This window comes from Microsporum canis, genomic scaffold, assembly GCF_000151145.1.
Source record: "Microsporum canis CBS 113480 supercont1.1 genomic scaffold, whole genome shotgun sequence".
In the NCBI taxonomy this organism is placed as follows: Eukaryota; Fungi; Ascomycota; class Eurotiomycetes; order Onygenales; family Arthrodermataceae; genus Microsporum; species Microsporum canis.
Window position 1 is genome coordinate 3,089,441 of NW_003299169.1, and position 12,239 is coordinate 3,101,679.

The 12,239-nt window shown below is 44.7% G+C and overlaps 4 protein-coding genes across 4 annotated transcripts; 1 reads left to right on the forward strand and 3 right to left on the reverse strand.

Moving 5' to 3' along the window:
* Window positions 1-10: 10 nt before the first annotated feature.
* Window positions 11-1,599, reverse strand: MCYG_01135 (histone acetyltransferase GCN5; the record flags this gene model as incomplete). Its single annotated transcript, XM_002850985.1, has 6 exons — window positions 11-25; window positions 82-789; window positions 856-1,233; window positions 1,306-1,353; window positions 1,423-1,517; window positions 1,578-1,599. 6 exons carry the CDS (start codon window positions 1,597-1,599, stop codon window positions 11-13), a joined length of 1,266 nt encoding a protein of 421 aa, XP_002851031.1.
* A 278-nt stretch (window positions 1,600-1,877) lies between these two features.
* Window positions 1,878-3,865, forward strand: MCYG_01136 (checkpoint clamp complex protein Rad1; the record flags this gene model as incomplete). Its single annotated transcript, XM_002850986.1, has 5 exons — window positions 1,878-1,980; window positions 2,127-2,181; window positions 2,239-2,274; window positions 2,395-3,611; window positions 3,732-3,865. 5 exons carry the CDS (start codon window positions 1,878-1,880, stop codon window positions 3,863-3,865), a joined length of 1,545 nt encoding a protein of 514 aa, XP_002851032.1.
* A 97-nt stretch (window positions 3,866-3,962) lies between these two features.
* On the reverse strand, window positions 3,963-8,475 carry MCYG_01137 (DNA repair protein Rad50; the record flags this gene model as incomplete). Its single annotated transcript, XM_002850987.1, has 6 exons — window positions 3,963-3,971; window positions 4,033-7,269; window positions 7,327-7,779; window positions 7,988-8,078; window positions 8,136-8,163; window positions 8,436-8,475. 6 exons carry the CDS (start codon window positions 8,473-8,475, stop codon window positions 3,963-3,965), a joined length of 3,858 nt encoding a protein of 1,285 aa, XP_002851033.1.
* Window positions 8,476-8,667: 192 nt separating this feature from the next.
* MCYG_01138 (conserved hypothetical protein) lies at window positions 8,668-10,152 on the reverse strand (the record flags this gene model as incomplete). Its single annotated transcript, XM_002850988.1, has 4 exons — window positions 8,668-9,816; window positions 9,876-9,981; window positions 10,055-10,094; window positions 10,143-10,152. 4 exons carry the CDS (start codon window positions 10,150-10,152, stop codon window positions 8,668-8,670), a joined length of 1,305 nt encoding a protein of 434 aa, XP_002851034.1.
* Between the last annotated feature and the right edge of the window lie 2,087 nt (window positions 10,153-12,239).

Below are 12,239 nucleotides of genomic sequence, written 5' to 3' on the forward strand. Positions count from 1 at the left end.
GCTGGCAGCATCAATCAGCCAGGTGCTAGTCATCGATTAGTATAATGCTATAGATGTGGTGAAGAAGGATGAAATACATACCGACCACTCTGGGATATTTCTGATCTGCTGCCACATAAATTTCTCCAGTTTATTTGCACTCTTCGCATAGGGCGTACTCTCATTGTTGTATTTCCGGCAGTTATCGAATATTAATTTTGCATCCTTGATAAAGTCCTGTGGGGTTGGATACATGTCCTTTTCGTGTTTCTCTTCCATTGTCGAAAGGTCCATTGGCTCTGTTATAACTTCATAGTAATCAGGGACTTCATCCCGGTTCACAGGCTGGGCAAAGGGCCACGCCGCACTGTGGTTTTGCATGTCGTTAAGGAGATGGAGGAGTTGGTTGTAATTAGGCCCATGTCTTGGTTGGCGAGCTAGCTCATCCATATCAGGAGACCATCCGGATTCCTTGATGGCAGGAATACTCAACGGGTCAATTTCGACCACCCCATTCCTCCACTCCTTTGGTGGCTGGTGAACGATGTGTGATTTGCTAAAGGCGCGGATTTTGGCGTACACGGCTTCTTTCTGCTTAAGGACCATTCGACCGGCCTCCAAATAACGTATTTTTGGGAGCATAGAGCACTGCATGATAGTACCTCCTTCGTAATCTTTTATATATCCCATCCAGATAGACTTCTCAAGGCTGATCTCTTTTGTAAAACCCTGTTTCTTAAAATATCCGATGGCGTAGTTATCCGCATATGTCAAGAAGTGCATTACGTCGGAGGTTGCTTTAACGTAATCCTATTATTATAATAAAAGAGCTTAGTATCGATCCGTAGATCTCTTAGGGGTATAGATGGTACCCACTTTCAGATGAGACATGAGATGTGCTCCATACCCCTTTACCTGTTGGTCTGAGGAAATAGCACAGAATACAATCTCAGCAAATTTCCGTCCATGGAACGGCCGGTATGTAATCCCACTTTCAAACAAATAATTAGCAAAGCCAAAGTTATTCAATGCTGGGTGTACCCACCCGACAACCTCTAAGGGATGCTTCACAATAGCTATAGACAGATGTGTTCGGTCGTAGACAAGCCGGGCTATGTAGTCCTTCGGCATCTTGGGAAGCTGCTTCTGAAATATGCATTTGAGGCCGGTGAGAATAATAAAGCTCTCTCGAGAGGAGTCATTGTTGACAACGCGGAATTCAATTTTCCCTTCTCGTTCTTCTAACACGGCAGGCTATCACCAGTATATGAAAACAAGTTAGCTCTCATGTTCAAGCTCATATATGGTCATGGGACTGCGACAGACCTTCTCCGCATATGGAACCAGCTTAACTTTCTCGGTGTCTTCCTCTTCCTAGTACTTGATTAGCCAGTAATTCATTATATATGCCCACTATGTCAGCCACTTAAAGGTGCGGCTTACCTGTTCCCGTGTCTCTGGAGATTCAGTCCTGGCTTTCTTGATGTTCGCTTTCGAGTCCGGAGTACTTGCTTCTTCTGAAGCCTTGCGCTTCACACCTAAGAAGAAAAAATTAGTTTACAAGAGAATTGCAGGATATATAGCTCGGGTGTACTCACGATCAACTGTAACAGGCGCCATATCTTCGAAATCTGCGACTTCCAGCTTCTACATTCGATGTCGTCAGTCGCAAACTGCGCGCCAAGTGGTGGCGCTTCTCGGCTAATATTTTATCCGCCAGCCCATTGCGCTAACTTAATTTGAACGAACTTACCATGTGTTGAGACTTTCTAAAATGAACAACATTCACGAACAGCATAGATATTAACTGTGGTGCCTACATTGATACTATTACAACTGAATATTGTCTGCTGATAATTTAATACTTCCTTGCACTTGACCTCTCAATTGTAGCCCTAATGTCTTTGGAAGAGGTCTGGCGCTCTGCAGCTGGGAGCCCCTTCTATCCAACTGTTTCGACTAATTCCCAGCTTCTCCCGGCTATAGTACTTTTGCTGGCAGGTAAGCGAACACCCAATGGGCTACAATCTATGTTGCATAGCATAACTCATAATTAACTATCGAACAGGCTTTGTTCTCACTGGAATCTTTGCTCTGAGTATGCAGACTTGGCAGCCTCGGTCAACAATGATGCTAACAATACCTAGATCGCTCCGCCCTAAACATTGCAATCCTCGGAGTTCCAGCCTCATTGGCCTTTGGGTAAGCGGCCTTAACTTTGTTAGTACTACCCAAATCTCATTGTCCTAACTATCATAGGTTTGGCTCCGTATTTATGATCTGTGCAGTGGGGGTGTATGTCTAATACCGCTTTCACCTCCTTTATTCGCAATATATCGTTCTGTTTCTACTAGCTATATACTGTATTTGGAATTGCTTTGCCCTTTAGTTCAAAGGTTCTTCAGACTGTTCAAGAAAGCTGGCCTGCCCAACCGCTATCAACAAGCTAGTCTTCTATTCCCTTTGCTTGCCAGCAGCCGCCTCAATGGATACCAGCAGTGCCCCTGTACTCTCAGCGGTTTCGACCTCTGCAGAGCAGCTCTATACCCTTCTTAAATGTATTGGCTTTTCTCGCCAAGCATCTGTTCAAATAACCCCCCAGGGGATCCGATTCTCAGTTGAGGAAGGAAGAGTACTGCAAGGGCTTGCTTTTCTAGACAAAGCGCTCTTCACAAGCTACATTTTCAATGTTAGAAATGTCTACAATGGCGTTACCCAACCTGAAGAAGACGGCGACTTTTTTGACACGTCGCTATATCCCAGGTTTACTATTTCTCTCTCTGCCCTCCTAGAAACTCTCCAGATCTTCGGGATCAGCGATTCATCCCAAGGCACAAATCAAATGATCAATACAGCCAACACCCAAAGCATAAACGCATTTTCAACCCCCGCGTTAGGCATGAGTCGTTCTTGTACTATCGGCTACCGTCGAAAGGGGTCCCCACTTTGCATAACGCTTGCTGAAGCAGGAGTTACCACAACATGCGAGTTAACCACCTATGAGCTCGAGGATTCTTCCCTGGACTCTACACCAGGGGAATTCGATATTCCCCTTCAACGTGATGCCATCGTCTTCAAAATCATCATGCGCTCCACATGGCTCCATAACGCAATCATAGAGTTGGACTCGACCTCTCCCACCGTTTTATCCCTCTCTGCATCTCCAAACAAGGCACCTTATTTTGCACTATCCGGCTCTGGAGGGCCATTCAGCGAATCAATTGTTGAATTTGCAATTGATAAGGAATCAGATGTTGTTGACCATGCATACAAATCGTTCAATGAGGATGGAAGTTCCAGACAGCCTAGAAGAGGCAAGCTCGCACCCACCGTCACAGAAACCTTCCTTGTTGAACCACCAACTTCAAAGTCACGGATCAAGCAGCGATACCGGTTTTCTCTTGTGCGAAAGGCACTAGGGGCCATGGGAACATCTAGTAAAGTAAGTATCCGGGGCGATAAGCAAGGCATCTTAAGTCTCCAGTTTATGATTGAACTAGGTGACAGAGGTAATGCAGACGCGGCAGGTCCATCTATCCAAAATGCCACTCGAACTGCGACGGGAAATGTTAGTTTTATTGATTTTCGGTTCGTGCCATTACTTGATGAGGATGAGGAAAATGAAGGCTCTAGTGAGGAATAACAAGATAATCTATATCTTCCATGTATTATTAACACCCTAGGCATTTCAATATAGCTATTGAAGTTTTAGATTCATATCAACATTTGTGCATCAATAAATAATTCTATAGCGTGCCTATCAGCTTCGGATAAAACAGTGATATCCTTGAAACCGGGAGCAGCAGGTCAAGGTGGAAAGTGTCAGTATGGTTTTGGAAATACAATCCTTAGATCAACAAGCAACATGGAAAATGAAGTGACGTAGGGATCGTAACTACAATAATACTTCAGACTCCGATAGCAGCATAAGAAGAGGCTGCATGAAAAATTTTGTTATAACGACCAAAGAATAAAATCTCCGGTTACATCACCTAAAGCTTGAAGTTAGTTTTCTGTTTAATGTATTGAAAAAAAGATAGGGTATGTACAAACCTCCGCGATAGACTGTCTCTCAATGATAGATTTCTGCCTCTCGTTTCGTGACACTCTATAATAATAATCACAGAAATCACCACATTGCATGCTTCGAAGGAACTCTTCGTCATGAGTAATGACGATTAACTGAAAGTTTGCCTGCTGTTGCCGTGCTCTGATAATGTCATGTAATGACTCGGCAAGGGAACGAATATTATCACGATCAAGGTTCGTAGTTGGTTCATCGAGGGCAATGAGGCCACAGTTAACCCCAAAACATTCAGCTAACGCTAGGCGGATAATGATACTTGCAAGAACTTTCTGGCCAGCACTGCAACGCCCTCTCATGTCCATCTCGGCATCTTGCTTAACCATGCAAACACGGTAGTTGTAGGATCTGTTCCCTCTTGCACTTTCATTATCAGACCGAATCAATATGGTATCAACGTCGGTTCCCCTATACGTCTTTTGCCACAGCTCTCCAATGATACGGTTAATCTCTTCCATCTTCAAGCTATGATATTTCATAATTGCCTTATCCAGAGCTCCGCCATATCTTCCAAGGTCATCTACGGCGGCTTTAGTGGTTTCCACTTTTATGTGCGCCTCCTTGAACTTGGCCCCAGCATCCTTGTAGTCAGTGTTCCAGTCTGCAAGCAGCTGCATCAATTGATCGTCCTTTGATTTCATTTCACCCATTTTGCTTGCTTGCTTCGCCGCAAGTGCATTGTGTTCTCGTGTGTTTCGTTCTGATTCTTCTCTGAATCTACTGCGATCCACCTCAGCATTTTGGGATTCTAAGTCTGATATCTCCTGGTTCACACTAATAAGAGCCTTCGATTCCTGACGGTATCGAAGATTATCTGAATACTGACGTTTAGTACTCTCGCTATCTTTCAAGCGAGTAGAGATGCTGTTGAGTTCACGTGTAAGGTCAGTTTGCTCGGCTTCCAGACGCTTGATCTCGTCTGATATGTTCTGGAGCTCCCGTTTGCTACGCTCTAGCTGGGCTGGGCCTCCTCGTTCGATATAATTGGTAATATCTTCGCTGGCCAGCTCTAGTTGGTGCAAACTATCAGTTAGGCTAGAAATCTCTTGTTGTAGCTCTCTTTCTCTCTGCTCGCTACGAGTACTGATATCATCATGCCTTGCTTGAGCCGTAGAGACCTCTGGAATAAGACCCTCAATGTCATTGTCGGCATTTTCAATGGTCTCCCGTTGCTTTAAGTTTAGATTCCGACATTCTTCCACTCGAGAGACAAGTGTAGTCTTCTTTTCAAGTTGAAAGTTGGTGTTATCAAGCTCTCTTTGTAAGTCACGGAGTTTCAACTCTAACCTCCCGACATCCACTCGAGACTGGTTCAGTTCGTGAGTCAATTTACCGGCCACCCGCTTGAGTTCACGAGATTTCTCGCCGAGAGTAGCGATCTCATCTTGGATATCTTCCAGGGTCCGAGAACTTCCCGTCTCTTCCTGCTTCGCAGAGAGGTCTCCTATCTGCTTTTGAAGTATTAATATTTCACTATTATACCTCACAATTATTGCGATATTCTTGGACAGAGACTCGATATTCCTTTTGGATTCCATCCTCTGGGCCACGATGCTATCACGCTCCTCTAATTTTGCGAGGACTCCTTCACGTTCTGACTCAAGATCAGACTGCTCCTTTTTGAGAGCCGGAATATCGGTGCCAGTGAGTCGGATCCAAGTTTCATAAACAGTGCCAAGTTCCCGGACATTTTCTAGGTCTGCTTCTCGTGCTTCAATCTCAGCAACCACATCTTCATCCGTAGCTTTCTTTATCAAGGCCATAAGTTTGTTTTTGAATATCTGGAGTTCCGATTCCGTTTTGAATGGCCGAGCACATGTTCTGCATACTTTCTTGCCATTTGCAGCGTCGAGGCACTTGTTTAAATATTCACCCAAACCGGCATACTGGTCTGCGTCCTTTCTAGCCATGTCTAGTTCAGTTTGCTTTTGCTTAACAGTATGTGGATACTCCTCTGGCTCGTCACCAATTACATCATTGATTTTCTTTGCCGCGTTTTCAACCTCCGCGCTGTGTTGTTGGAGACTTTTTCTAGCATTTTTAAGCTTGAAGTCGAGGTGCTCAAGTTCTTTACTAGAACCGTCACGCTCTCGTTCGGCAGTAGTAATGAGATCAGAAGCCTTCTTGAGAGCGCTCTGATATCCTTGCTCTACATTGCTCGGAGTCCAGGACGGGTCAACTAAATTGGAGATCCGATCACCATGAGCACCAGACATGGTTTCTAGACTGCGCTCTCGGTCTTTGAGCTCTTTCTTTAGATGGTCTAATCGGGCCAAGTCGCCAGCTTTCTTGGTCCCTTGGATCAGTTCAGCATTCAATTTGGAAGACTTGTCTTCAAGGGACTGGATCTCTGCTTCATTTTGTTGAAGGTCGGTCTCCCAAGAAGCATTCTTTGCCTTTTCCTTCTCCTTTTTCAAGTTCTTTTCAGTTTCTTCCATCCTCGACTCAATCATAGCACGCTTTCCTTCATCGACGTCGATCTCATCAATACGGCGCTGAATAGTGTCTGCTTCTTTGTCATTCAAGGATATTTGCTTCTTAGCTGCATTCTTCACCTCTTGAAGAGCTGACCTTCGCTGGCTAAGCTGGTTGAGAAGCGTTTGAGCATCTCTCAGTTGATTTTGCGCCTCACGTTTAGCTTTCTCCAAGGCCTGGTGTCGCTCCTTGGATAACTTCTGCATCCGCTCCATGAAATCATTAATATCCGTCTCATCCAGATCACCGTCAAAGCCACGAAAGTTGTTTTGCCGAGCTATATCTTTGATCAGCTTTCCTCGCCTCTCCACCTGCCTATCATACTGAGCTTTATCGTTTTCATTCTTGCCACATTCAGTTTGTTTTATCCCCAATTTGTGGCGATTTTGTTCAATAAGTTCTTTGAGATCCATATATTTCTCCTTCAGGGAATCTTCCTGCTCTCTATATTCTGCTTGTCGTGACTCAAATTGCTCCAATGTTGACTGGAGCCATTCGTCGGATTCGTCCACCTCAACAAGATGTTGTTTTAGATTGTTTATACTTGTCTGAATACTCTTCGCCTCGATACGTTTGCCTTCCAACGCACCTAATATCTCCGCATAACTCTCAGATTCCTTCCATGCTTTATCTGCAAGCTCAGCGACACGCCTCATCTCTTTTGAGAGCTCATGACTCTCCGCTCGAAGGCCTTCAATTTCTTCTTGCAGTTTCAGAGACCGCTTTTCAGCCTACCCAAATAGTTTTAGCAAAGAATAAAAAATCTCTGGCATGAGGGCGGTACTCACACGATCGGCCTTGTCCTTGTCGTCCCGAGCGTGGTTTTCCATTATTTTATACTTTGCGAGCTCCTCGTTCTGTTTCTTTCGCAAAGCTTTGATATTGTCGATGGCTTTGGTATATTTCAACGCTTCGAATATTTCGTCAAACTTCTTCTTCAACACAGATGGTTCACTCATCGGCCATAGGCTCTCATCTTGATGGCAGAAGATCACAGAGTCAAGCACCGCCTTGGAGACACCTAGGTATTGTGGCATTATTTGATCTAACTCGGCTACTCGAGAGGAAATTGCTGTTCTTTCGCCTTCTTTGATCATCAATAGTTGACCTTCAAGAGTCTTTTGCTGTCTAGTTAATTTCTTGACAGTAAGCTGAAGACTTCTAGTGACTACCATTTTGGCAGCCGAGGTAGCCTTGAAAGCTAGCTTAACCTGGGCAAATACTTCTTTTTCACCACATAGCTTTATAAAATCTCTGTGTCAATACTTTTCATCCCTATGATTATTGAAGGCTGTGAGTGGTCTAACCTTTGGGTCATGTATAAAGGCACCGCCCTTGCTGTTTGGGGGAAGGTCACCAGTGGTGGCATACTTGAGACATTCAATAATCGTCTATCATCGATTAGCCAACAATTAATCCTTACTCTTCCCCAATTATTTGGTCCAATACCGTCTTTCCTGAGCCATTGTATCCAACGATTAGCGTGAGAGGGGTATGGAACTGAATGGTTTCGCTGCGGGTGTTGTCAAACGACCGAACCCTACATATAGTTGTCAGTAAGACTATTTCTCAAAGAAGCCTCCAATCACCAACTTACCCAAGGATAGAGAGCTTGTCAATTTTCGCTACGACATGTGTTAGCTTGTCGACGCAAGTCCGTTTTCAATATTATACATACACCTGAGAGAATGATCGGTTAGAATCCTAACTATACCTAAGGAAGCAATTTAACTTACATTTTTATTACCAAACACTCTATCCGTCGAGCCTCATGGCCTTGTATGAGAAAGGAGGGAGAAAACAGGCAGTTATCCAACGGCAACAGCTTAGATAAAAAGACGCGCGCGGCTGATGCACGTGGTCACGTGTTTCTTATCCTTATCAGGCAGCAAATAACTATGAAAGCTAATGATCTTGACGATAGAGCGATAAACCATTATGGGTTGCTATAAGACAGTTGGACTATAAGGGTGTTATTCCATTTTAATTCCGTATACCCTTTATTGCTAATGAACCGCCAGCTTAACGCCCAGTGTGAAAAAGAAACAAATAGAAGTACATAATACTAACTCGAGCAAAATAGAGAGAGATAGGTTCATTAATCATTGCCCATCAAGTTATCTTTCGTTTCACTCTTCATCCCCTGGCTTGTGTATCGGATTCTCATCCCCGGAGGCTTTTGACGAGCTAGCGGCCGCCTGATCTCCAACGACCTTTGGGCCAGTGTCCATGATATCAATGTCACCATCTGCATCAGCCTCCCCATCCCCATCCGGCTCTCCAGGTGCATCTTCATCCATAGTCTTATCAGCATTAGCCTCTTGGGCATTGGACACAGCTTCTCCCAACGATTCAGATTGTGGAGAAGTCCGAGCAAGAGACATTGTAACACCCTTCCCATCCTGTAGGCCCAGATCCTCTACACCCAAAACATCTGGGCCACGAGCATGGGGCAATTCTTCCACATTTTCAGAATCAAGAACATGAGGCGCATCGTTTTCTACATTGCCCGCTGCCACATGTACACTTGGACCTTGGTTTATTTGGCTGTGGTGACTAGAGGAGTCATTATCATGGTGGAAGGAGGTCTGGTTCGAATTTGACAAATTTCCACTCCGTGTTTGACCTCCAAGCTCTTGCATAATATCGTCATCATCCGAGGACGGCGTTGAGTTGTTTAGCCAGGGGATAGGGGTTAATAACGCGCCACCAAGAGATTCGTCACTCCCGAGAGAATTATCGTTCAGCATGAACCCAGTATTGCTAGATCCGTTGACTCCGTTTGCTAACGATCCATCTAATATGTTTTCTGTTGGCAAGGATACTGGGAGAGGGAATATGTCTGCCCCGCTAGACACTGAAACCACCCTATCGACGGCTCGTAGATAGGCTGGTAAGGTTTTGTAATTTTGCGTAGGACGTAGTACAAGTTCTGCGAGACGCTGGATTGTATGCGGTGGCTTCTGAGAGAAATAGGATCTTAATGTGTTCTTGATTGATGTCAATTCCGCTAGAAGGGGTGGCGGCAATCCATTAGACACGTGTTGAGAAATTTGAGAGTCCGGGATACGGTCTACGGCGGCAGAAGCAGGGGAGGAAAAGGATGGCACAGGTGGTCTCTGTGGTGACTGCACCTGAGATGGAGGGGCGTTCTCTTTATTGCTATTTGGTAAGGATTCGCTGGTGGGCTGTGATTGCGACATGAGGGGGAGGGTTTGGATGGTTTCAAAGGAGCCGAAGACCGATATCTGAGGTATCCGGAATTCATTATGTGCTATCTGTATAATCGTTAACAACCCAGTTAAAGCTATAAGAAACACTGTTCATAGTTGCATACATGATCCAATCGCTCAAGCAGTGGCTCTAGAAGTGCAGGCCATTTCTCGCTAAGCCACAGCCCCGTTAGCAGCCGGTGAAGAGAAGGGGCACGGCATGTGAACTCACTATTGCATCTGACCATTTTTGGCGACAAGTTCTAGTACCTCTTCATCTATGTAACAGGAGTTGTTAGCCTACCATGAACTCAACTGATCTGCGTTGCGTTGTCGAGTCCTGTCTGGTATAACAGCCAATTGCCTGGATAAATTAAAAGAGATAAACATACCTAAAGACATGATGGTGGTAGAGATCCGTTCTCGGGGTAAAGACACTCTTTAACTGCTTCATATAGTCGAATGAATATCCGAATTTCTCCAAATAGTTTTGAGATATGAAAACATGGTGTAACAAACCTTAAAACGTCCCAAGTCGCGCAGAGCCGCCTCACGTGATGGCATATCAACCTTGGAACTTTGGAGCTTCCATCAACCTTGAATTGACGGGAGCTACTCGCTAATATAAAGCTCCTTGATGTCTGTTAAAGAGATAACCCCTTCAACTTACTATGTTACCGCTGTGCTAGTTTTTTTTGGCTCTACAGTTTTAAGTCCGGCCATTGCTCATTAATTGAAGACTTCGATACACACCCCATTACGCCAATTGCAACGAATTCTTCATAACACCCTAGCTATACAAACAGGCGACCAAATCGAGATGTGGGTTCAACTCAGTAATGGAGACCTTATGATGAGGGTCACTCCACTCAGAAGCACATGGGACTGAGCAGACTGGTATGCTCGAAAAGTATAAACGCACGCCTGATCAATGTTTAGAACCTAGTCAACCAAGCCTAAGACAGATGCCTGAGGAGATGACGTTAATGGGATCAAGCCAGTGCAGAAACGATAACGGACTTGGACAAACACCAACTAAATGTTTACGAATACCTCGATGCACAATGGGATGAAGAACTAGCCAAGTACCATCACGAGCGGCAAGCTTTGGGAGCATTCCGTATCCTTTTAATAGATTTGGTCGCACATCCAACCTTCAGGAGGCTTGTGGTCGAAGAGTCTCTATATGGAGTAATGGTAGGGCTCGAGGAACCTCTACGCCCAACCGAAGAAGACCGGCGAAGAGGGTAGCTGATAAGTATCAAGCTATTAAAACCGGAGTCCAGAACAAGGATAGCTCCCCTTGGTTGGATAACCGGATCCAGTATATCTAGATAAATATATAGATAGATTAAATCATAGTAATTTAATCCTTATATTTAATATTATCGCTAAATAATAAGTAAATAGAGAGGGAGGCTTCCTCGTTATTAGCGCGGGGGGCTGGGTGGGCTACTACGAGCGAGCTCACCACAGACTTGGTATCTCCCCAGCTCTTTTACATCCATCCTGTTGGTAACTAAGGCGACATGTGCATCCGCGGGGCCCTTGTTATGTAAGTCACTGGCGAATGGTTCCCTGGTAATAACCGTAGAGCTTCAGGAATATGTCCGCGGCCACAAGAGCGGTGCGATTGTTCCAGTCCTAATAGGCATAGTTTCTCATGATTTTCTCGGCGAGATTTGCAGCGAGTTGGAAAACATCTTCTCGTCCCCCGTAGTGCTTTGGTTCATCAGTGAGTGGGTTGCGGACTCGAAACTGGGTTGGGACAGCGCCGGAGTGGTGAGGGTTGCATGGAGTTGTTAGATAACTATCCTGATGGCTCGATGTATCCTCGTAAACCTTCCGACACTCCAACAAGAGTTAATCAATGGGTATTTTAAGTACCCAGGCGACGTCCCTAAAAGCATCGCTGGTTAGTTTCTAAAATACAGCGCCCCTCAGCCTGTACCGCCTATGACTTTCTCTAAGGCTAAGTACTATAAAGGGAGAGCTTTCTATAAAAAACAATATTGCCGCTGCGGCATGAATTCATCTCCAGATTAGATCGACGATATAACTAGTAGAGGAGTTAGATACATCATTACAACCGTTCGGGGAGTTTCAAAATAGGTGGAGGCTTGAGCTAGCAATCTTGGTTACGTAGACGCTATGAGATATGCTAAACTAGCCTTGATATAATCGGTAGTTAGAAAGTATGAGGAAGGATATATATTCACATATCGTATCGCTTCTCATTGATAACAGCTGCAGTATCGAGCCATGACTTGTCGCCGTCTTATCCTTGGTGAAAATGTGGCTGTTGCTTGAGCCGGGAGCAATGATTAGTTGAACTAGTTAGCCAACTGGCCAATAGGACTGGCGGAGAAATATTCCTTCTTGCCAGCCTGCTTGTCAACATAATTCATCTTGATGCGATGGAGATATTTAGTTATACAGAGGCATATATAACTTTCTGTCTCCTTAGAGATATATATACTAACGGAATC